This window comes from Pelmatolapia mariae, linkage group LG14 (assembly GCF_036321145.2).
Source record: "Pelmatolapia mariae isolate MD_Pm_ZW linkage group LG14, Pm_UMD_F_2, whole genome shotgun sequence".
Lineage (NCBI taxonomy): Eukaryota > Metazoa > Chordata > Actinopteri > Cichliformes > Cichlidae > Pelmatolapia > Pelmatolapia mariae.
In genome coordinates, this window is record NC_086239.1 from 5,392,339 (window position 1) to 5,418,134 (window position 25,796).

General features: G+C 41.6%; 1 protein-coding gene across 9 annotated transcripts in view; it reads right to left on the reverse strand.

The window, feature by feature from the left end:
• fat3a (FAT atypical cadherin 3a) overlaps positions 1 to 25,796 on the reverse strand; it is a 335,255-nt gene that overhangs the window by 182,612 nt on the left and 126,847 nt on the right. Inside the window, exons 1-2 of one of the 9 annotated variants that reach the window (XM_063492473.1) lie at positions 9,766 to 9,784; positions 9,487 to 9,619 (exon numbers count right to left, since the gene is read on the reverse strand). The exons of 7 other annotated variants lie outside the window; for them this stretch is intronic. In XM_063492473.1, the coding sequence (XP_063348543.1) occupies positions 9,487 to 9,489 (3 nt within the window). In that variant the 5' untranslated portion in view covers positions 9,490 to 9,619; positions 9,766 to 9,784. Of the gene's footprint in view, positions 1 to 9,486; positions 9,620 to 9,765; positions 9,785 to 25,796 lie in introns of those variants that run through there. One more of the 9 variants, XM_063492472.1, reaches the window with a different exon arrangement.

Below are 25,796 nucleotides of genomic sequence, written 5' to 3' on the forward strand. Positions count from 1 at the left end.
CGGCAATGGTTGGTGATATTAAAGTCCTGTTTGTGGCACATTAGTATATGTGAGGGGGCAAACTCCTCAAGATGGGTGGTGACCATGGTGGCCATTTAGAAGTCGGCCATCTTGGATACAACTTTTGTTTTTTCAATAGGAAGAGGGCCATGTGACACATCAAACTTATTGGTAATGTCACAAGAAAAACAATGGTGTGCTTGGTTTCAACGTAACTTTATTCTTTCATGAGTTATTTACAAGTTTCTCTTTGTTCACAGCCATTGACATGTCAAAGAGGTTAACACGTGAGGAGCAGATCGAAATTGTGTTGATATCTGGTGAACGCAGTAACCGGGTCATTGCAGCAGATTTCAATGCAAGACACCCTACGAGACCACCCATCTCCCATGCTACAGTTAGCAAACTGCTTGCTAAGTTTCGTGAAACTGATTCAGTGTTGGATTTGCCAAAATGCAGACGCAAGAAAACTGTCACTAATGAAGAAACGTCAGTGGCTGTCCTAGCTTCATTCAGCAAGAGCCCACAGCGTAGCACTCGCCGCATGTCACTGGAGAGTGGCATTGGTCGAACATCCCCTCGGCGGATATTAGCTACTCACAAATGGCACCCTTACAAACTCCAGCTACTGCAGCATCTCAATGAGGATGACCCAGATCGGCGCACAGAATTTGCAGAATGGGCAAAACAAAAATTGGAACAGGACCCTCAGTTCACGCAGAAGATTTTGTTCAGTGATGAGGCAAACTTTTATGTGAATGGTGAAGTTAACAAACAAAACCACCGCTATTGGTCTGACCCACATTGGATGGATCCCTCCAAGACTGTTGGAACAACAAAAGTGATGGTTTGGTGTGGTATATGGGGTACAACGATAGTGGGTCCATTCTTCATCAATGGAAACCTCAAGGCCACTGGATATTTGACATTGCTACATGATGATGTGTTTCCCCTTTTTGTGCACTGAAGCTGGCACGTTCCCTGAGTTTTTCCAGCAAGATGGTGCACCACCACATTATGGGTGCCAGGTCCGAGCATTCCTAGATGAACAGTTTCCTGGAAAGTGGATTGGTCGTCGTGGGCCAGTTGAATGGCCCCCAAGGTCTTCCGATCTGACCCCCGTAGACTTTTATATTTGGGGTCATCTGAAGGCAATTGTCTATGGTGTGAAGATATGAGATGTGCAGCACCTGAAACTACGGATACTGGATGCCTGTGCTGGCATTTCTCCTGCGGTGTTGCTATCAGTGTGTGAAGAGTGGGAGAAGAGGGTTGCATTGACAATCCAACACAATGGGCAGCACATTGAACACATTTTATAAGTGGTCAGAAACTTGTAAATAACTCATGAAAGAATAAAGTTACATTGAAACCAAGCACACCATTGTTTTTCTTGTGACATTACCAATAAGTTTGATGTGTCACATGGCCTTTATCCTATTGAAAAAACAAAAGTTGTATCCAAGATGGCCGACTTCTAAATGGCCACCATGGTCACCACCCATCTTGAGGAGTTTGCCCCCTCACATATACTAATGTGCCACAAACAGGACTTTAATATCACCAACCATTCCCATTTTATTACGGTGTATCCATATAAATGGCCCACCCTGTATATTATTCGTATTGTATTCAAATTTTTGCTATATAACATTTGCACTGTCCACTTCTTGCTGTGACAAAACAAATTTCCCACGTGTGGGACTAATAAAGGTTATCTTATCTTATCTTATCCAGAAAACACATTATATGTCATGATAAATGCACTGCCCAAGTGTCCCCTCTCCCCACTGCCTTTCAGCGGCAGGCAGCAGCAAACAGATTGTCAGAGGAGGCCGATGTGATTATTAAGTTTAATATTGTCTACAATATAGACATAGAGTGCCAAAGCACTTTAAGCACAAGCACAAGATTGTTAGTTAATCATTTACAAATCAATATTGTCCGTATGGACATCAATTTTCCCCCAAAAAAGTGCACATGTAAAACTGCGGTATTAAGTGATGTGGTTGAAAAATTTGGGTCCACCTAACTTTTGTGCTGGTGCACCTAAGAAAAAAAGTTAGGCGCACCAGTGCAACTGTGGCAAAAAATTAGTCTAGAGCCCTGGTTATAATATAAAGCCATTGAGGCCACTGTTTTGATTTGGTGCTATATAAATAAAACTGAATTGAAGCTGAGCTTCGGAGAGCTGTTTGAAAGAACACCACTATGATGCTAATGATAATCTCTTACCTGTCCATAAAGTTGGCCTTAACATTTCTGCAGCAATTAAGCAGCAATTTGTCTGCTGTCATGTTCACAAATGAAAGTCAGTAATAATCATATTCTATGATTATTGCTGACTTTCGTTTGTGAACATGACAGCAGATAATTTACTGCATCACTTTCTGTCTGGCAACCTGTATTTTATTTGCTGCAAACATATATCTGTATCAATATTTTATATTAAAGGCTGATTCTATCATAATTATAGAATCCCTGAACAAATTTAAAAGTTATGTGTGGCAAGCCTCCACACTAATCCCCCTGGTGGATACACAAGACATTACCACTTGTTTTCCTAGATGCAACTTTGGGGTGTACTCAGGGTTGCATCAACCATGTCATTACGGCCAGCACTTTGGTCAGGATTCCACCAAGCATCCATCATGATCCTCTCACTGATGAGGCAGCCATTTTAAGTGGCTTTATCTGTACAATTAACAGTACTGCAGCTCTATATGTAAAATGCTTATCAAACTAATGTAACAAACATGAAATAAATTATATAAAAGTTTCAATTTAACACAACTGCCCAGCATAGTAAATTGCTCAGCTTAAGTTGCACAATTACATAGATCCCATAGACCTCAACAGACAAAGCCATCTCATGTTAGCTGATAAGTTAATTAGTGAAGCAAAGGGCTACCATAAAGACTGACATTCAATTGAAGATTACTAAACATGACACACACAAAGACTGATTTTTTTTCCCAAAACATCATCCTTTAATTAGCTTAGATTTAATACATTAGCCAATTCATACCTTTGTCAACACGTCCGTTATCAATGTTCCAAAAGAAATGCTGAAAGATGTGGCTTGTATTCTAAAGCACTTTACTCCTTTTCTGGTCTAATACAAACTGACTTTTGTACGCATGGTGCTTGTACTCACCCTCTGAAAGTGAGAAGCACGTATATATTGAACTGCTCCACTATAAAAATCAGACATTTCAAGCAGTTCCGCTTTTGTGCAGTGTTTAGTGCCACAGAATCACTAAAGACTACACACCTATTATATTGTTTGTTCCTCTGACTCCTCTGTCCTATTACATTATTATTTGTTATTTAAAAATCTCTTCTCCCTGTCTCACATTACTTTCCTACTGTCTTTTCAAGTGTGAGCGCAGGTTTCAGGTCTAAAATTCATTAGTTCCAGCACCTTAAAATCCGTTAAAAACAAACAGGCCAACAAGCCAGATTAATGGCATTTCAGCGCCTAAGAAAAAGGTTGCCTGGAATTCAAGAGTACTGCACAGCTTTACACTGGTATGTACTTTCCCAGTGGATATACAACACACACACACACACACACACACGTTTGCCTCAGTTAGTTCAAGTTTAAGTGAGTTCCCCATCCTCATTCTCTTCTATCTGTAACTATTAACGAAGGTCTGGTAGGTTAGGGGGAAGAAGCACCATTACCATGACAGTACATACCAAAGACATGTCTGGCCAGTGCCCACTGTCTAGCATTTCAGGATCCAAGCACTATTACTCCTGCCAACTGCAAGAACAGTCAGTATCAGACAAATGCAAAATGGACCAGGTATACTAACAATAAAATAAATAGCAATTTAGCAATGAGATTATCATTCCAAATACATTTCTCCAGAGTCAGTAGCAGTCTAGACTGTATTAATTTATGTATTCTAACATAAGAGATTTTCAGAGAGTTTCAGAATTTAGCGCATTCAATGAACACTTCAAGTCTGCAAAAATTGATCTATGTGGAATTTTATTGTCAACACATCACATTCTAAAACCACATGAATGTGTTTTTCTAACTGCAATACACTAGAGCAGGGGTAGGCAACCTTTCTGATGATGAGTGCCATCTAAAATTTCCTCAGCAGTCAATGTGCCATATGATTGCATTAGCAATAAATTTAATAACGCTCTATATTAACAGTTACACACTATATAGAACAACTTTATAGAATTATATTTGTTGGCAGCTATCAGCAAATAGTTATCAGCTATTTTGAAACAAAAAAAGACACTTTTTATCCATAACAAGAACAGCAAATGAACTGTACAACAGAAAATGCAAATGCTATTTATCGTCTCCTCACAACAATGATAAGAAAAATAAACTGGGCCAATATGGCATGTTTGTTAATACAGAGGTACACATGTTAATGTGATCTATCCTCTCCCACTCAGAGACACAGGTCTCCGAGTGTCCAGCATTCAGACGGCTACCTGAGGACACTCTTTGTGTGAGAGAAAATCTGCTCACACAGATATGTAGAGCCAGATACTGTCAATAATGCCTCTGGAACGTTCTGAAGACAGTTAAACTTGTCAGGTAGTGATGTCCAGCAGGTGAAAATGCAAGCTCCATGAACACGCACAGCTATGGATTCCAGCTGCGTTCATAGTTCTGCAAACTTTGACCCCCACAGAGTCAAGGTTTTCACTTCAATCAGCTGCATTTCGAAGTCGCATTAACTGGCATTAACTCAGCCAGTTAATCCGAGACAAATCCAGCTGCTCATTTAAGCTTTCTGGTTTGATCAGAAAAGAAAACATTGGTCCATACACCTGAAAGTCCTGAAAACACATTGTGAATTCTGTCTCGAGTCTACGGATGTATCCGTGTATTTCCACGGTGCTGATGCTGCACTGAGCAGACAGCTCCTGAAGCATTTGAAGTGTTGGAATGTGGAAATTTCAACATTGCTTGAAAAAACTGCCAGCTAGCAACGTCCCTCTCACCGGTAGGCTAAGTTATTTTTAGCCAATTACAAGTTGAATCTGGTAGTTGGGGTTGTTAGCTAAGATACCGTCATTAAGAAGCAGCACAACTAATGTGTGTATGCGAGCTAATTTGCGATATGCACCGCTGGCTCGGCCATTTATTTTTTAATGCACCTTCTCAGATTAATTCACTGCTTGTCATGCCCAGGGTTGGACTGGGACAAAAAAATCGGCCCAGGCATTTCTGAGTAGAGACCGACCCACCAGGTATTATAGGGAAAGCCATAAAGCCTTTTAATGAAAACAAACGCTGTCGTGACAGTGATGTGCACTGCCTTGTTGGTATATGTATGATTTCTATCCATTTTACATCAGATAAAAACTTTGATTGTAAGATTCAGACAATTATTTATTAAAAGCGAGACATTTTAAATGAGAATAAGAAAGAAAAGCATTTCTTTGTGCCCCCCTTTCCCTGTTAATGCTAGGGATGGGTACCGGTTTCCGGTGCCAAACGGTAGTAACCAGACCGAAAAGCAGCGCACATTTCGGTGCTTTATTTCGGTGCTTTTTTTTTTTTCCTGAGATGTGATACACTTTAGATTCTAGCCAATCATTTTACGTTTCCGAGGATAGTAGGCGGGCCCAGGTACGTACGTTCTTTTAGAGCAGAGCTACAGATTAAAAATGCCCAAGGCGAAACGGTCAAATTCTGGCTGTATTTCACAGCAAAAGATGCAAACCCAGTAGCCTGCAACAAGTGCTTTAAGCTGATACTGTGATACTGTGCAAAGGAGGTAACTCCTCGAATCTGATGAAATACCCGGCGGCGCATAGGGTTTTTTTAAAAGCCGAGAAATGCACCGTATTTGATAGCTTGCTGCGAGACCTCACACCGAGCACATCTACTGCGGGTGTGGTGCCTGTTATCGGACCTGGAGTTAGCAACATCCCCCAAAAACCCGAAGAGTAGAGTCCTGGCCCTAGCCCTGCCAGTGTAGCAGAAATGATGACGGATGATGATGGCAGCAGCAGCCGTTCTTCTCTGCGTGAGTAGCTTAATGTTTAGCAGAAAAGGCTAACATTGCTATCTTTTTACAAAAAAACAGCTGAACATGAGAGGGTTTTGGACCAATTTTGTGTTCTCCATTCTTTAAGCAACGGTGTGAGCACCGTTTAAGCACCGGCGCCGTTTCAAAAGTACCGGTTTGGTACTGGTATCGGATAAAACCTAAACGATACCCATCCCTAGTTAATGCCCTACCTGCCCTACCCTTGGCAAAACTTTGCTAGACCCGCCTGCACAGTTACCAGCTGTCAGCTACATAGAAAAGGATCCTGGTGTTATTTGTCTCTAAGAAACAGTTCATAACTTCAACTCATCCATGTCACCTAAAAGGTAAACCTGTTTCTCCATCACCTGTTCAGCTCTGATGATTCAGTAAGGACATCTCCTGGTTTCATCTTCATGTTTCCCTCTCACCACATATCCAAAGCGATATCATGACCAGCAGCTTTTACAGCTGTGGCTCCAGCAAACATCAACTGATACTAGAAATTAATATTAAATAAATTCTAACAGCTGATCAAGCTTAAACGTGCTGCTGTTGTTTAGCGCGACATCCGCTGGTTTCCTCTTTCTGGCGCAAAGTGGGAGATAAACAAACAAGAGAGACGGGACTTGCGTCAGAAAAGCCGATCAGCTGATCATTGATCAGTTTCATGATTGAAGTAGCAACAGGAGAGGGAGGGGGAGAATGAGAGAAGAAGAAACAGCTGCAGCGTAAAGACAGAATAACTCCAGCTTTGTGTCTTTTCTCCATTCTAGCTGAAGTCCAGGACAAACTGTGTTCCTTCTCGGCTCAATATGAAACGCGTAATATTTTCTCTGAATACGGGACGATTTCGTTTTTTATGGGACGGTTGGCAACTCTACTAACTAACCTTATGAATAAAATAAAGTTCACTATCAGTAACATCATAGCACCCACCCAGCTGTATAGCAACTCTGTTGTGCTAGCTAGAACGCAGAGTTATTGTAGCTGTCTGTAAAAAGTCAGCACAACGAAAATAAACTCCACCTAAACTTGGTTTATATCTGACCCAGATAGACTGCAGGTCATAACTTCTTACCTGAAGTTCAGTTCACCTGACACTCGGACGAGCGGCCGCCTCGTGTCTCTCCTCCTCCTGCCTCCACTTTCCCTCATCCACCTGCTGGCCTTTGTGGAAGCTCTGCCATAGCCACCACCAAACAACTGAGTTATTTTTACACATCGGCCATTATCTGGCCAATCCACCACCTTTCATTGTTTATACCGTTACAAAAAAAAAAAAATCATCGGCCCATAAAAACGAAAAATCACCACCGGCATCGGGCATACTGCGCCAGTCTAGCTATGGTCGTGCTATCAGTTAACCCTTCGCATGCCAGCTGTGGCACGCGTGCCCAGGGCTGCCGACCCCTGCACTAGAGGAAGCTATGGGTCGGTATCACCGCAATTGTCTCCCAGACAGCACTCAATACAACCAAAAACGGAACAAAACGCGAGCAGCAAAACATGAGGGTGAAGAACAATAGAATAGATAGAAGAAAAACGAGATAGAGGCCTCGAAAAGTGTGGGAGCATTTTGCATAAAAACAAAGCTGAATGCAGACTGTAATGCAGAGATTTTGGTCAATGACAGCAATGTATGAGCATTTAAAACACCAGGAACCTAGACCTTGGGTGTAAACTCTGAATGTGTACATTTTACATGTTACTGCGTCACATGTTAATGTTAGTACCATAATGCTTATGTTAGTTTACCTGTCAGTAACAAGGTGTCATAGATGATGCTTGCAAAGAGAACACTTTATTATATCAGATAAAAAGTGAAATGAAATAGTAAACCACTAAAATAGTAACCACACTAGTTTTTTGCATTGCATTACACCTTGCATTAATATTAGTGTTTATTCTGTAAATTAAACCTCTTCCACCTTACCTTAGGCAGTTAACCTGTGGGTTGGAGCGCATCAGTAATTCATTAATCAACTTAGAAAATCTCTTCAACCACTATTAAATCCCTTTTCTTTTGGACTTGTATTTCTGTGCTTGTATTTTTCTAATTTTTAACTTTTATATTCTTTAAAATATTCAACTTTATTCAACAAAAAGTTATCATCTAATTCAATGGTTAATGCCTTTTTCCCCCGTTTCAAAGTTTATAATGAGTGTGTATTGCACGGAATGTTGACAGAGTGTGTTGATTAACTGTCGGAGTGGAAGATTTAGGAAGATTCAGAATTTTTTGTCTTTCAACTGCTGCTGTGTCCACATTTTTTACTCTACAGCCATCGTTTTAACCACAAAATGTAGCCACCATTGTTCGCTTTCATCCAGTGTTATTGTTATTGTGGTACATATTATGGTTCTTTCATAAATCTCACCAAAGCACAACCTCCTCCATCCAACTTCTCAATAGAGAACAATGTTAAAATGGCTCCCAAATTTTGTCTGAAAAGTCAGAATTGCAGGCTGTCTATACACTGTTACCCCTCTCATGATACATCCTGACCAAACTGGTATCATAAAAGGGAGGCAATCAATAAATACACGTAGATTGCTTAATTTGATACGCTACTGATGTAGTAAAAACAATGAAACCACAATAATGTCTCTAGACGTGGTGAAAGTATTTGCTAGAGATAACCGGAACCTTTTATTTGCAACTTTACACAAATGTGGCTTTGAAAACTCTTTCACAAACTGGATTAAATATTATATAATTCCCCAAAAGCAAATTTTAGGACAAATGATCAAACATCCTCCACCCTCTGTCTCCAGTGGGGCACCAAGCAGGGCTGCCCACACTCCCCTTTACGGTTTGCAATTTTGATGGAACCACTAGCAGCAACAATTAGACAGGTTAGAGTGATTAAGGGCATAAATCGCAAGAAGAATGTAGAATGTATATAAATCAGTCTTTATGCGGATGATGTGTTACTTTTTCTCCAACACTCACAAACCACTCACTCTGAGGTAATTGCATTAATAAACTCTTTCTCAAGAGTTTCAGATTATTCGATAAACTGGTTAAAATCTAGAGTTCTTCCGCTTAATTGCTCCTTTCATAATTCTTTTTCTACCCCACTGCAATTTGGAAATATTAAATATTTAGGTATTAATGTCTCTCCTAAGCTTGCAGATTTAACTAAATTAAACCACATCCCACTTTTAAAATAATGGTCTTACCAAGAATTAATTATTAATTCTCAATGATACTGAGTAAACCATCACAAGACTGGTTTAGATCCCTGGAATCGTCCATTTCTAAATTTCTTTGGAAAGATAAACCCCTGTGCATTAGCTTAAAAATGCTTCAAAGGACAAAGGATAAAGGTGATCTGCCTAATTTTCACCATGACTTCTTGACCAACAGGCTACAATACATCTCAGGATGGTTAAAACGTACCCTCTTAGATGAGCATTGGCTAGACGTAGAACAGGCACTATGCTATAATATTTTCAGACCTACCATTCATTAGGGCTGGTCTCCTTCCCTGCTGCTGTGGGACCAGAGTGGTCTGCTTGTCTCCACCCCAGAGTAAAGGGAACCATCTCCTGTGTCTCGGGGTGGATTGACCCTCTAGGAGTGTTGGTGCCTGGACCTAGGAGTATAGAGTATATGGGGACTGTGAATGTGTGTATTGCGTTCATTTCTATGTTTTATGTTTTATTTATACAGCTCCAAGTCACAACAACAGTCGTCTTAAGGCGCTTTATATTGTAAGGTAGACCCTACAAGAATACGTACAGAGAAAAACCCAACAATAATAGCATCCTACAAGCAAGCACTTTGGCGACAGCGGGAAGGAAAAACTCCCTTTTAACAGGAAGAAACCTCCAGGAGAACCAGGCTCAGGGAGTGGCGGCCATCTGCTGCAAACAAAGGAATACAGTACAAAAGAGATGCTGTAGAAGACAGTACAAAGTATATATTAATGAGAAAGGTGGCTAAAGAAGAAATACTCAAGAAATACTTGGGAAACCCCTGGCAGCCTACACCTATTACAGCATAACTAAGCAAGGATTCAGGGTCACCTGATCAAGCCCTAACTATTTACTTTACCAAAAAGGAAAGTTTTTTTTTTTTTTTTTTTGCCTGTCCCGTTTGGCTCTTTTGCCATCAGAATTATTGTCTAAAGGCGAAGAAAGATGCCCAACGGATTTACTTTACCAAATGGACCATCCCAGCCTTGCCGTAATGGTCTATTTGATTCACCTTTTATTGTTTATTTTATTTTATTTTCACTTGCTAAATACGGGACAAACTTGACTGGGGAAAAGAAAGGGGAGAAAGCAAGAGGGAAAGAAAAACAGCGGGGAAGAGGGACGGGGATAAAGGGCAAAAAACAAAAACCAACAAAATAAGCAGACAAAAAATACATATATCAATCACCTGGATCACCTGTTGAGAAAGAAAAAAGAGAAAACAAGCAGAAGAAAAAAAAAGAGCAACATAATAAATAACATCACGATGATCTATGGGAATATAACAGTAAATACTAAATATTAAACATTATTGTGCAGCACGTAAGATCGACAGCGCACAGTGTGCTTTGAGGTAGGAGCCAAAAAGGGTGTAGTTTGTGTGTGTGAGCACCCGTGTGTACACCTGTGAGCATGAGCGCGCTTGTATTTAAAAGGTTCCTTCATGTAATGATCTGCTAGAGGGTGTGGGGAGCCACAGCCCCGTCCTCCAGGGCATGAAGCAGGTATGGAGGAGATCAAAACTCCAGACATCCAGAGGCCCTCAGAACACAAGAGACCAAGGAAGACCAACAGAGGGGCAGCCGCGCCACTATCCCAGAAAGAGCTGAGGAGGGCCCCAGATGAGGGGTCACTCAGCAGCCGCGGAGCAGAAGCCAGGGGGAGTTGCAGTGACGTGCCCGTGAGCTCCGCTGGCAGCCAGCTGTGCCAGAGTGACCGAGCCCCAGGGCGAGGGCACCCCACCCCCGAAGTGGCCCGAGCGAGCCCCAGGCTCCAGGCCCCGACAAGCAGCCACCAAGGAGTGAGCCGTGTGTACCTGGACGCCCAACCCCGGACACAAAGAACCACCAACGCACCGATGTCTGAGAGTGTCTGCCACTGGCAGGGGGAGTGGTGGGGGGAGATAGACCTCCATACCTTGGAGGGCCTGAGATGTCCCTAGAGAGGTGGCGTCTGATACCCAACCTGACATATAGACACAGACATACAGGCACACACAGATACAAACATCCATTCCCACCCTCATGCTCTCATATGCAAATACTCAACACTCACCCAACGTGGAGACAGACATAAAGAGACACTGTACACACAATCACACTCCCCAAGCGTACTCTAAGCCCCAGGTCTAGGTACCCTTGCCCCTGGAGGGGGAAACTGCACCCAGACCCAGGTAGTGTTACCCTTTTCCCTGGGGTGGAGAGAAGCAGACTGCCCCGACTCGGCAGCAGCAGGGAGGCCCCACATTCCAGATCCCAATCGGATGGCCAACTCCTCCTCCTATCCCCCCCGCTCCAACAGGCCGCAGAGAATGGGGGTGTGTGAAGACTCCAAACCTCCCTCCGCCCGCTCATAAGTAGTGTTGATGCATGTGTGTTCTAAAGTGCATTTAAAACCCAGGAGGGCATGGAGCTACCTGCCAGAGAGCAGCAGGTAAGCGCATAGCCCCTCCTGCTAGCCCTCAATGTCTACATGTATTTAAAATTGAGAGGTGGGCAACGACGCCAGGGGTGAGGTGTACACCCTGATGGTCTTTTGGATCCCGTGTAGCGTGCCCACCCTCAAGATCCTATATGTATGTGTTATGAGAGTGTGAGTAATGCGAATGTCTAAGTTGTGGGATAAAATTGAGGCACAGGCAGCCAGAAGGGGACAGAGGGGGGGATGTCTCCCCTGCACCCTGGTGACACACCTTTACCCCAAGGCCCTGCATGTGTGGGTGATTGTGGTGGAGCGGGAAGAGGGAGGCAGCTGGAGATGGGGAGGGAAGGAAGGGAGGGGCAAGTGACCCCTCCCTGGGGCCAGCTCCCCCGCTGACCGGGGCCCAGTTCAGCAGCGCCGCCTGGCCCCACAGAGCCCGGGACAGCCCACCCGACCCCACCACAGAGAAAACTGCACCCACCCCGTCATCCACTCATCTTCCAGACTACACAAGACAATAGACGCCCAGGCTGAGATCTTCCTCCACCTCTCCTATATCTCCCCCTCCTGCAGAGTGAGTTCCTGAAAAAGGAAAGTTTTAAGCCTAGTCTTAAAATTAGAGATAGTGTCCATCTCCCAAATCCAAACTGGAAGCTCATTCCATAGAAGAGGGCCCTGAAAACCAAAGGCTCTGCCTCCCATTGTATTTTTAAGTACTCTAGGAACAACAGGTAAGCCTGCAGTGGGAGAATGGGGTGATAAGATCATTAAGAAAAGATGGGGCCTGATTATTCAAGACCTTGTATGAAAGTAGCAGCATTTTGAATTCAATTCTGCATTTAGCAGGGAGCCAATGAAGGGAAGCCAATATAAGAGAAATATGCTCTCTTTTTCTAGTCCCTGTCTGTACTCTTGCTGCAGCATTTTGGAAGGGTTTTCAGGGAGTTTTAGGTCATCCTGATAATAATGAATTACAGTAGTCCAGCCTAGAAGTAATAAATACATGAACTACTTTTTAAGCATCACTCAGAGAGGATATATCTAATTTTAGAGATATTGCGCAAATAGAAGAAAGCAGTCCTACATATTTGTTTACCACGTGCATTGGTACCCAGGACATACCCTGGTCAGAAGTGACTCTAGGGTTCCTTACAATGTTACTGGAGGCCAAGGTAATGCCATCTAGAGTAAGAATCTGGCTTCATGGATAGATAAAGTTGGGTGTAATCTGCATAGCAGTGAAAATGTATGCTATTCCTTATAATAAATAATACTGCCTAAGGCAGGGGCCAGCAATCTGTGGCTCTGGAGCCACATGCGGCTCTTTAGTCTTTATACTGCGGCTCCATGGTTTGGGAAAATAAATTGTAAAAGTATTTAGCTGAAGTGTATTTTATTTGTGTTAGTTATTTTTTAACTTGTAGTTCTAAATTGGAAGATTATCATGATCTTGAAATATAAAAATAAAATGATATTTTATTATTTTTAGTCGCTCAAAATAAGCATCACACTTGCGGAAGCCGGTATAACCGCCGAAACGCCATGCATTTATCGAGATTTTCAATCCCAGGTAGGCTAAGTATGCAGAAATGTAAGAAAATAAAAATATCTGAAGAAAATAGAACATTTAATAATGCCTGGGCAGATTTATTTGCATTTACTTCTGACGAGAGCGGCCTACCAGTATGCCTAATTTGTGGTTTATCAATCTTCGGATCCACATATGTATTTGAGCAGCTATTCCCCACCATGAACTATGATTAAAAAGAAAAACCGCTCACGCATGGTCCAGTGTCCTATCCCCCTGATAAGACACCTAACATGTTGGTGGAAAATGGGCAGTACAGATTTCAAATAAGCCTTAATAAAGTCCCCAGCATCAATATGGACACTCTCCAAGTACTCTCTCTGCAGTTGGAGGTAGTTCAGTGCTGGTCTAACATTAGCGTCAGGAGCAATGTAAACAACTGTAACTATGGCTATGTTAGCTTGCAAGGTAGATAGAAGGGCCTGCACATGGTGCATAAGTACAGAGCCCATCACCCCTTCCCTTACCAGAGTTTTTGTTGCAGTCCTGGCAGTGTATGGTCGGCCCAGTATCTCCACTGAGGCATCACCCATATGGAAAAGAAAAAACTTATAAAAGACTTGCATAAGATGTGGCCTACTTCATATAGTGAATCATATAAGGCTTATATGATTTACTCATGAAAGTGGCCACTTTCTCATTACTTTCATATGTTTTAGTAGGTATCCAAAACATACAAGTTTCATTTATATAAGTTTTCAAGGGATCTTATATCTGTTTTCACTCTTGTATGCTTTTCATAGAAGTTTCACACAAGACAGATACAAACTTTATAAGATTTATATATATCTTTTCCATATGGGCAGTGATGTTTAGATAGAGCCATGATTCAGTTGGCTACATTCAGTAGACAACACTCCCGGACACAGCGGTTGTAGTAAATCTTGTGGGATCTGGCTTTGGTGAGAAAGATGGATGAAGTGGGGGTTTGTCTTGTTGTTTTCGTGGGGATGCAGAACTCTGCAGAACTCTGCATCCCCACTTTTGTTTGCTCCTCCTGCACCTTCTGCGCCGCTTGCTGTTCCCAACAATGTGGTCTTGCGCTGTGCTTGCTGGATACTTCCATTCGCGCCGCTATCTTAAAGATGGATGTTGTAACATTCACCTTTGCCATCTCAGTATAGACATAGCAAAGGTTATGTGTCAGTATATTATAAGGTCAATGGAGCTTTGGAAAACAGAGCTTTGTAACTTGTGGTAAAATTTTGAAAAGCTTTGTTTGATTTTTTTCACTAGTGTAATAATGAGTTGTTTTTGCTATGTTTTGTTTTTTATTTTGATGACTTTATTGGATGCTGAAGGTGGGATTTTTTGCCCTCTGATTTATGTGGCGGTGAAATAGCTACTTATTGCTTGACTTTTTAAAGTCAAGTTTTATCAGCCTGTTAGTGTATTTCTTCACATTACACTCCTGGCAATGAATAGTCTCCACCAGCTGATTGTGCCTTGCCTGGAGCAAGGCCTGTATTCTTGGAGGACCAACAGAGAAAATGACTGGGTTTCAGAGCAGATAAAAGAGGACCAGTGGCCCTATTCTCATGTGAAATGTGAGGTTTTTGGACAAGTTTGGGGAGCTGGTTAAGACTGATCAATACATTGAGTGTGGTTTGAGGTCCATGAAGTGCTGCAAAAATAGAGCGAGACATGAACCTAGAACTTTGTGGCAGACAGGGACAGCAGCATGAAGAAATGTAAGAAGATGAATTGCAGTAGCTATGAGGAGAAGCGTAGTACTGCTGGAGCAGTTTTCCAAGAGAGGAAATAAAATATTCACAGTTGGTGTCAAGTCATGAAGATCAACAGTGCTTTTGATACTGTTGACCATGACAAAGGTTTCATGTTGGTTTAACAGGTCAGGTTCTGGACTGGCTCTCAAGATTTCTAACGGATAGAAGTTTTTATGTTTTGGTTAGCAGCTTTAGATCTGCACAAATCAAAATTCAATCAGGGGTTCCGCAAAGTCTGTCCTTGGTCCATTACTATTTAATCTGTATCCATTTAGCCTGGAGAAATAGTTTGTTGCTTTATAAGAAAGCCCTCCGCAAAGCCAGAACATCTTACTATTCATCACTGATTCAAGAAAATAAGAACAACCCTAGGTTTCTCTTCAGCACTGTAGCCAGGCTGACAAAAAGTCAGAGCACTGTTGAGCCAACCATCCCTTTAACGTTAACTAGTAATGACTTCATGAACTTCTTCAAAAATAAAATTTTAATTGTTAGAGAAAAAATTACCAATAATCATCCCACAGATGTAATATTATCTACAGCTACTTTCAGTACCATTGATATTAATTTAGACTCTTTTTCTCCAATCGATCTTTCTGAGTTAACTTCAATAATTACTTCCTCCAAACCATCAACGTGTCTTTTAGACCCCATTCCTACAAAACTGCTCAAAGAAGTCCTGCCATTAATTAATGCTTTAATCTTAAATATGATAAACCTATCTCTAATAATCGGCTATGTACCACAGGCCTTCAGGCCGGCAGTAGTTAAACCTTTACTTAAAAAGCCATCCCTAGACCCAGCTGTCTTAGCTAATTATAGACCAATCTCCAACCTTCCTTTCATATCAAAAATCCTTGAAAGAGTAGTTGTCAAACAGCTAACAGATCATCTGCAGAGGAATGGCTTATTTGAAGAGTTTCAGTCAGGTTTCAGAGCCCATCACAGCACGGAAACAGCTTTAGTGAAGGTTACAAATGATCTTCTTATGGCCTCTGACAGTGGACTCATCTCTGTGCTTGTCCTGCTAGACCTTAGTGCAGCGTTCGATACCAGTGACCATAATATTCCATTAGCGCGATTAGAGCACACTGTAGGTATTACAGGTACTGCGCTGCAGTGGTTTGTATCATATCTATCTAATTTGTACATGTAAATGGAGAGTCCTCTTCACACACTAAGGTCAATTATGGTGTTCCACAGGGTTCAGTGCTAGGACCAATTCTGTTTCCATTATACATGCTTCCCCTAGGCAGTATCATAAGATGATACAGTATACATTTTCATTGCTATGCAGATGACACCCAACTCCATCTGTTCATGAAGCGAGATAACACACACACCAATTAGTTAAACTGCAGGAATGTCTTAAAGACATAAAGACCTGGATGGCCGCTAACTTTCTGCTTCTTAATTCAGATAAAACTAAGGTTATTGTACTCGGCCCTGAAAATCTTAGAAATATGGTCTCTAACCCGATTCTTACTCTGGATGGCATTACATTGGCCTCCAGTAACAATGTGAGGAACCTTGGAGTCATTTTTGACCAGGACATGTCCTTCAGTGCACATATTAAACAAATATGTAAGACTGCTTTCTTCCATTTGTGCAACATCTCTAAAATTAGAAATATCCTGTCTCAGAGTGACGCTGAAAAACTAGTTCATGCATTTATTACTTCCAGGCTGGACTACTGTAATTCATTGTTAACAGGATGTCCTAAAAACTCCCTGAAAAGCCTCCAGTTAATCCAAAATGCTGCAGCAAGAGTACTGACAGGGACTAGAAAGAGAGAGCATATTTCTCCTGTATTGGCTTCCCTTCATTGGCTTCCTGTTAAATCCAGAATTGAATTCAAAATTATGCTCCTCACATACAAGGTCTTAAATAATCAGGCCCCATCTTATCTTAATGACCTTGTAGTACCATATCACCCTATTAGAGCACTTCGCTCTCACACTGCAGGCTTACTTGTTGTTCCTAGAGTATTTAAAAGTAGAATGGGAGGCAGAGCCTTCAGTTTTCAGGCCCCTCTTCTGTGGAACCAGCTTCCAGTTTGGATTCGGGAGACAGACACTATCTCTAATTTTAAGATTAGGCTTAAAACTTTCCTTTTTGGTAAAGCATATAGTTAGGGCTGGACCAGGTGACCCTGAATCCTCCCTTAGTTGTGCTGCAATAGACGTAGGCTGCCGGGGGATTCCCATGATGCATTGAGTTTTTCCTCTCCAGTCACCTTTCTCACTCACTACGTGTTAATAGACCTCTCTGCACGGAATCATACCTGTTGTTAATCTCTGTCTCTCTTCCACAGCATGTCTTTATCCTGTTTTCCTTCTCTCACCCCAACCGGTAGCAGCAGATGGCTGCCCCTCCCTGAGCCTGGTTCTGCTGGAGGTTTCTTCCTGTTAAAAGGAAGTTTTTCCCTCCCACTGTCGCCAAAGTGCTTGCTCATAGGGGGTCATATGATTGTTGGGTTGTTCTCTGTATCTATTATTGTACGATCTACCATACAATATCAAGCGCCTTGAGGCGACTGTTTTTGTGTTTTGGCGCTGTATAAATAAAATTGAACAGAATTCAATTGAATTACAAGCTCTCATCTGTAGGGATGGGTATTGATAAGATTTTCACGATTCCGATTCCATTTTCGATTCTGTTTAACGATTCGATTCTTTATCGATTCTCTTATCGATTCTTTTTAAAAAAAAAAAGGAGAACACTAAGGTCGATTAGCTTAGAACTTTGTTTTATATCTTCTCTTTGAACAAGATAGAAATTTAGGAGTAACATGGCCTTACAAACCCAACAGTGAGATCTTAAGAGATCCACAGCCTACGGCTCTTCGATGGGGTGTCACAGGATCCCCAGGAAAATAATTTGTAAATGTAAAACAATAAAATAAATATTCTTCTGTAGCAATAACAAAGCATAACATAAATTATTCTGTAGCAATTACACAAGAATATCCAGTAATCTCCCTGCCTACAATTAAACACATTCACTTACCAAAAATCGGGGGCATCTGCTGTGGCAAATAGGTGCAAGCCTTTTACCACAAACTTAGTCACTGCTCGGTGGCATTCATCTATCCTGGCCTGAAAGGAGACGCTACCGGCAGACTGCAGCGACAACTGCCAGCATCTGAGCCAGTCAGACTCTGTCTGTCTCTCTCATCATGGTCACCTAAATGCAGCGCACAATAATGGCAGGTTTTGTAATAAGGCAGATCGCGCTAACATAATATACACTGTTAGTTGATTATTTACCTGTCGCATTAACGGGAGAGGACGTGCAAACGTTACCGCTGCTGCTGGGTTGAGACTCACGAGTCCGGAGCGGAATTAAAAACACGACATTCATTTAAGGTTATCGCGTGTTTTGTGAGCAAATGCTTTTGCATATTTGTAGTGTTTCCTCCCTTAAATGAAATATCTACTTTGCAAGTATTGACGAGTTGCCGTCTTGTCATCCGTTCTCGTAAAGTATAACCAAACTTTTGAGCGTTTGAAGCGCCGTGTTTCCTGTCAGGTAAATGACGCTCCGCAACGTGGTGACGTCATTCGGGGCGACTGGAATCGATAAGGGAATCGTTTGCAAAAATGGCAAACAATTCCAAGGAATTGAAACAGTGGGAACCGGTTCTCAACAAGAACCGGTTTTCGATACCCATCCCTACTCATCTGATAGCCTACCATTCTTATGTAGATGAAACACAGTTGTACTTCTCATTTATTTTTCTCTGATAATCCAACCTCTGTTCACAATGTGAACAATAGTGACCTACACTGATGACATTAACTGCTGGATGTCTCAAAACTTTTACTGCTCAACAGAGACGAGACTGAAATAGAAACACAGTCAGCAAGTCAGGAAAAATGGCAAACAATTCCAAGGAATTGAAACAGTGGGAACCGGTTCTCAACAAGAACCGGTTTTCGATACCCATCCCTACTCATCTGATAGCCTACCATTCTTATGTAGATGACACACAGTTGTACTTCTCATTTATTTTTCTCTGATAATCCAACCTCTGTTCACAATGTGAACAATAGTGACCTACACTGATGACATTAACTGCTGGATGTCTCAAAACTTTTACTGCTCAACAGAGACGAGACTGAAATAGAAACACAGTCAGCAAGTCAGGAAGCATGACATCATTTTGCACACTGATGTCAGTTTTGGTAACCATTCAATAAGGTTAGCAGAACTACTTTCTATCACTAAAAAATATAACATTAGAAAATTTTTCAATTAAACTGACTCTGAGAAACTGTTCCGTGCATTCATATTAGGTAGGTTAGCTTATTGTAGGTCTGCAAATATTCATTAAGTTATGCAAATTTAATTCGAAAAAAAAAAAAACGTCCACGGATGTTATAAACAGGATAAATTGGCAAGTCTTAGTAAAGAGTCTAGTGCAGTGACAATGGTTTACACAGCAAAGTGAAGGATATGTGGTAATAAGAGTAGGGCTGCAACAATTCGAGTAATTCAGTTACAAAAAATTCTTGTCAACCTTTCTTTGCTTTGATGTTTCATTTAATGCACCACTCTATATTATGCAGATGTGTTCAACAATGTAAATGTGAATTTTTAAACCAGAATAAGACTAAAGAATCACCTGCAATACAAACGTATTTAGGAGCAGAGTGTGAACAAAAAGATTGATAACATTAAGCACAAAGCCCACAGTTTTAAACATCACTGATAACAGCAGCGATGATGACGCTGGAACAATTTAACATACAGGCGGAGTCTGTTCGAACACTGTGAAGAGCAAATAGACAGAACCTTACAGAGATGGTCAGCTCAAGTTGAGTGAAAGAAAACGTGTATCTAGCATCCAAAACAGCAGCGCTGTTCCTGTAATCACCATTACAAACTTTACTGGGAAAGGTAGTCCTTCATCAAAGCACCTGATCAACAAACTCAGATATGAAAAAAAGCAAACTTTGTAGCTACTCTATCCACTGCTGTTGTTTTGCACAGTGCGTCCAATGCGTCAATCGGAGTATGAATGTGTATGAATGGTAGTTAGGAAGCACTAAGAACCTTAAAAGACAGTGCTCGTGTGAATGGGTACGATTGGGTGACTGTGGCATGTTGTAGAGAGCACTTTGAGTACTCCGGGAGAGTAGAAAAGCGTTATATAAGAACCACTCCATTTACCATTTAGTCTGATTCCATAATTAAATTACACAGCTTGCTGAAGGCTGATGGAAGCTGTCCTATTTTACTTAGAAGCAAACAGGGGTGAGGTAAAGGGGGGCATGGTGTGTACTAGACCAGAGTCTAAGGAGCTTGGAAAGAAAAGCGTCTGGATTTCTGTAAGTTGCTTGAAGACGTTTCACCTCTCATCCGAGAAGCTCTTTTAGTTCTAAGGTCAAATGGTGGAGTGTCCCAGATTTAAGCCCTATGGGAGTGTCCCCCAAGAGGGACATGGACCCCCTATTGATCTTCTACCTAATCACACGAGCCAAGGTGTGAAAACGGGAGTAAGTCACAATCAGCCAAGGTTTCAGGTGAACCCACTGTGAAACCTAGCCCCACCCTATCATGTGATTTCCTGAGGTCAAAAGGCCCAGGATGTGAGTGGGCATTAAGGTGTCTGGGAAGGGATCTCAAAACTGGATTATAGATGGCACATGCTGTCGTAAACCAACGCCTCTGTTGAAAAAAAGTCACAAAGATGGTTCACAGTGGATATAGATGGCTTCTTTCACTCCTCTTTCAAACCGTCTTCTCTGTCCAAAATGTGAACATTAGCGTCCTCAAAAGAGTGACCTTTGTCCTTTAGATCAGTGGTTCCCAAACTTTTTTTGCTGGGCCCCCCTTTGTTTATAAGAAAAATGTTCGCGCCCCCCCCTCGCGCATGCGCACACGCATATGCACACGCACATCCTCCAACCACACACACCCATATTTTGCTCCATTGCGGTTTATTTCACACCTCAAACATTTAGTAAACAATTAAGCAAATACAAGTAATCTGCAATAAATTATAGGTAGTAAGAAAATAAACTACTAACTCCAGCCTATTAATTTACGAAAGACCAAGACAGACTTTTAATTCATTTGAAAGCGTGATGCTTAGCCTCGTCCACCCCAGCTGTAAAACTCACAAACCAGTCTTACTTGTTATTATCTATCGTCCACCTGGGCCTTACACAGAGTTTCTCTCTGATTTCTCAGACTTTTTATCTGATTTAGTGCTCAGCTCAGATAAAATAATTATTGTGGGTGATTTTAACATCCATGTAGATGCTAAAAATGACAGCCTCAACATTGCATTTAATCTGTTATTAGACTCAATTGGCTTCTCTCAAAATGTAAAAGAACCCACCCACCACTTTAATCACACTCTAGATCTTGTTTTAACATATGGCATAGAAACTGAACATTTAACAGTGTTTCCTGAAAACCCTCTGCTGTCTGATCATTTCCTGATAACATTCACATTTACAATAATTGATTACACAGCAGTGGAGAGTAGACTTTATCAAAGTAGATGTCTTTCTGAAAGTGCTGTAACTAAGTTTAAGAATATAATCCACCCACTGTTATCATCTTCAATGCCCTGTACCAACATAGAGCAGAGCAGCTATCTGAACGCTACTCCAACAGAGGTCGATTATCTTGTTAATAATTTTACCTCCTCACTACGTACGACTCTGGATACTGTAGCTCCTGTGAAAACTAAGGCCTCAAATCAGAAGTACCTGACTCCGTGGTATAATTCTCAAACACGTAGCCTAAAGCAGATAACTCGTAAGCTGGAGAGGAAATGGCGTGTCACAAATTTAGAGGATCATCATTTAGCCTGGAGAAATAGTTTGCTGCTTTATAAGAAAGCCCTCCGCAAAGCCAGAACATCTTACTATTCGTCACTGATTGAAGAAAATAAGAACAACCCCAGGTTTCTCTTCAGCACTGTAGCCAGGCTGACAAAAAGTCAGAGCTCTATTGAGCCAACAATCCCTTTAACGTTAACTAGTAATGACTTCATGAACTTCTTCAAAAATAAAATTTTTATCATTAGAGAAAAAATTACCAACAATCATCCCACAGATGTAATATCATCTACAGCTACTTTTAGTACCATTGATGTTAAGTTAGACTCTTTTTCTCCAATTGATCTTTCTGAGTTAACTTCAATAATTACTTCCTCCAAACCATCAACGTGTCTTTTAGACCCCATTCCTACAAAACTGCTCAAAGAAGTCCTGCCATTAATTAATTCTTCAATCTTAAATATGATCAACTTATCTCTAATAATCGGCTATGTACCACAGGCCTTCAAGCTGGCTGTAGTTAAACCTTTACTTAAAAAGCCATCTCTAGACCCAGCTGTCTTAGCTAATTATAGGCCAATCTCCAACCTTCCTTTCATATCAAAAATCCTTGAAAGAGTAGTTGTCAAACAGCTAACAGATCATCTGCAGAGGAATGGCTTATCTGAAGAGTTTCAGTCAGGTTTCAGAGCTCATCACAGCACAGAAACAGCTTTAGTGAAGGTTACAAATGATCTTCTTATGGCCTCTGACAGTGGACTCATCTCTGTGCTTGTCCTGCTAGACCTTAGTGCAGCGTTTGATACTGTTGATCATAATATCCTATTAGAGCGATTAGAACATGCTGTAGGTATTACAGGTACTGTGCTGCAGTGGTTTGTATCATATCTATCTAATAGACTCCAATTTGTTCAAGTAAATAGAGAGTCCTCTTCACACACTAAGGTCAATTATGGTGTTCCACAGGGTTCAGTGCTAGGACCAATTCTATTTACATTATACATGCTTCCCCTAGGCAGCATCATTAGAAGACATAGCATAAATTTTCACTGCTATGCAGATGACACGCAGCTCTATCTATCCATGAAGCCAGGTAACACACACCAATTAGTTAAACTGCAGGAATGTCTTAAAGACATAAAGATCTGGATGGCCGCTAACTTTCTGCTTCTTAATTCAGATAAAACTAAGGTTATTGTACTCGGCCCTGAAAATCTTAGAAATATGGTATCTAACCAGATTCTTACTCTGGATGGCATTACCTTGGCCTCCAGTAACACTGTGAGGAACCTTGGAGTCATTTTTGACCAGGACATGTCCTTCAAGGCACATATTAAACAAATATGTAAGACTGCTTTCTTCCATTTGCGCAACATCTCTAAAATTAGAAATATCCTGTCTCAGAGTGATGCTGAAAAACTAGTTCATGCATTTATTACTTCCAGGCTGGACTACTGTAATTCACTATTATCAGGATGTCCTAAAAACTCACTGAAAAGTCTTCAGCTAATCCAAAATGCTGCAGCAAGAGTACTGACAGGGACTAGAAAGAGAGAGCATATTTCTCCTGTATTGGCTTCCCTTCATTGGCTTCCTGTTAAATCCAGAATTGAATTCAAAATCCTGCTCCTCACATACAAGGTCTTAAATAATCAGGCCCCATCTTATCTTAATGACCTTGTAGTGCCATATCACCCTATTAGAGCACTTCGCTCTTGCTCTGCAGGCCTACTTGCTGTTCCTAGAGTATTTAAAAGTAGAATGGGAGGGAGAGCCTTCAGTTTTCAGGCCCCTCTTCTGTGGAACCAGCTTCCAGTTTGGATTCGGGAGACAGACACTATCTCTACTTTCAAGATTAGGCTTAAAACTTTCCTTTTTGCTAAAGCATATAGTTAGGGCTGGACCAGGTGACCCTGAATCCTCCCTTAGTTATGCTGCAATAGACATAGGCTGCCGGGGATTCCCATGATGCATTGAGTTTTTCCTTTCCAGTCACCTTTCTCACTCACTATGTGTTAATAGACCTCTCTGCATCAAATCATATCTGTTATTAATCTCTGTCTCTCTTCCACAGCATGTCTTTATCCTGTTTTCCTTCTCTCACCCCAACCGGTCGCAGCAGATGGCCGCCCCTCCCTGAGCCTGGTTCTGCCGGAGGTTTCTTCCTGTTAAAAGGGAGTTTTTCCTTCCCACTGTCGCCAAAGTGCTTGCTCATAGGGGGTCGTATGATTGTTGGGTTTTTCTCTGTATTTATTATTGTGCTATCTACTGTACAATATAAAGCGCCTTGAGGCGACTTTTGTTGTGATTTGGCGCTATATAAATAAAATTGAATTGAATTGAATTGAATTTTATGCTACGCCCACACCTTCACGGGTATTTTTGAAAACGCAGCTGTTTCATCCGCACGTAAACGGCGTTTCAAATCACCGAAAACGGAGATTTTTTAAAACTCCTTTTTTGCGTTTATGTGTGGACGAGGAATACAGAGTTCGTCACGCAACGTCAAAGGTATGTGCCTTTTTTCACGTCACGCTGTGCGCCACGTTATTGTTTACATGAGATGGAATTGCAGAATAGCAGGTAGAGACAAAATTAGGGATGGGTACCGGTGTCCGGTGCCATGATGGCACCGGTTCTGACATAAACGGTAGTAACCAGACCGAAAAGCAGCGCACATTTCGGTGCTTTATTTCGGTGCTTTTTTTTTTTTCCTGAGCCAATTCTAGCCAATCATTTTACGTTTCCGAGGATAGTAGGCGGGGCCAGGTACGTACGTTCTTTTAGAGCAGAGCTACAGATTAAAAATGCCCAAGGTGAAGCGGTCAAAAGTCTGGCTGTACTTCACAGCAAAATATGCAAACTCAGCAGCCTGCAACAAGTGCTTTAAGGTGATACTGTGCAAAGGAGGTAACACCTCGAATCTGATGAAACGCCTGGCGACGCTTTTTTTTAAAGCCGAGAAATGCGCCGTGTTTGATAGCTTGCTGCGAGACCTCACACCGTGCACATCTACTGCGGGTGTGGTGCCTGTTATCGGACCCGGAGTTAGCAACATCCCCCAAAAACCCGAAGAGGAGAGTCCTGGCCCCGAGCCCTGCCAGTGTAGCAGAAATGATGACGGATGATGATGGCAGCAGCAGCAGCCGTTCTTCTCTGCGTGAGTAGCTTAATGCTGTTCGTGTGTAATTTACGTTGAGTAGGCTAACCACATTATTACATTAATGCATGTAACTAGCAAACACCGTCGTAGTTATATGCGGCTGTCTTCTTGTTTGATGGCAGATACTCCCTTCACCCTGGCCAAAAAGGCTAAAATGACGGGCAGCTAAACATGAGAGGTTTTTGGACAAAGTTTGTGTTTTTTCCATTGATTAAGCACTGCTTCCATCCAAGAGTGATACCATATATGCCCTATAGCTGCAGAAAAGGCTAACATTGTTATCTTTTTACAAAAAAAAACAGCTGAACATGAAAGGTTTTTGGACCAATTTTGTGTTCTCCATTCTTTAAGCACCGGTTTGAGCACCGTTTAAGCACCGGCACCGTTTCAAAAGTACCGGTTTGGCACCGGTATCGGATAAAACCTAAACGATACCCATCCCTAGACAAAATACTGTTAATCTGACTATCTGCAGGTTTTACACGCTTACATACACACACGAAAGGCAGAGGCGTCACGGTGTGATTATTTTACGTGTAGTTGTTTTTTTTTCCCGTGTAATAATATTCAACATTGCTATCAATACATTTTTCAATCCCTCTGCAAAATAGGTTCAAAAACATAAACAACTGTTGGATGTTGTTTGTCCGTGATTTGAACCGGGGGAACAAATCGTGGCAGGATCAGCCTGATATTATTTGTATCCCACTGTAACTTTACTGTATAAAGAGCTAACATCTCCAAAATGTCAGGAGTAGTTAGTCATTACAACAAGTGTTTGTGAACTAAAAATCAAGAATGTGGGATACCGTTTGTCCGTGATTTGAAGAACCCAGCGCGTGCTCCCGACGAAGGGAAAACCAATTATGCAGGGGAGAC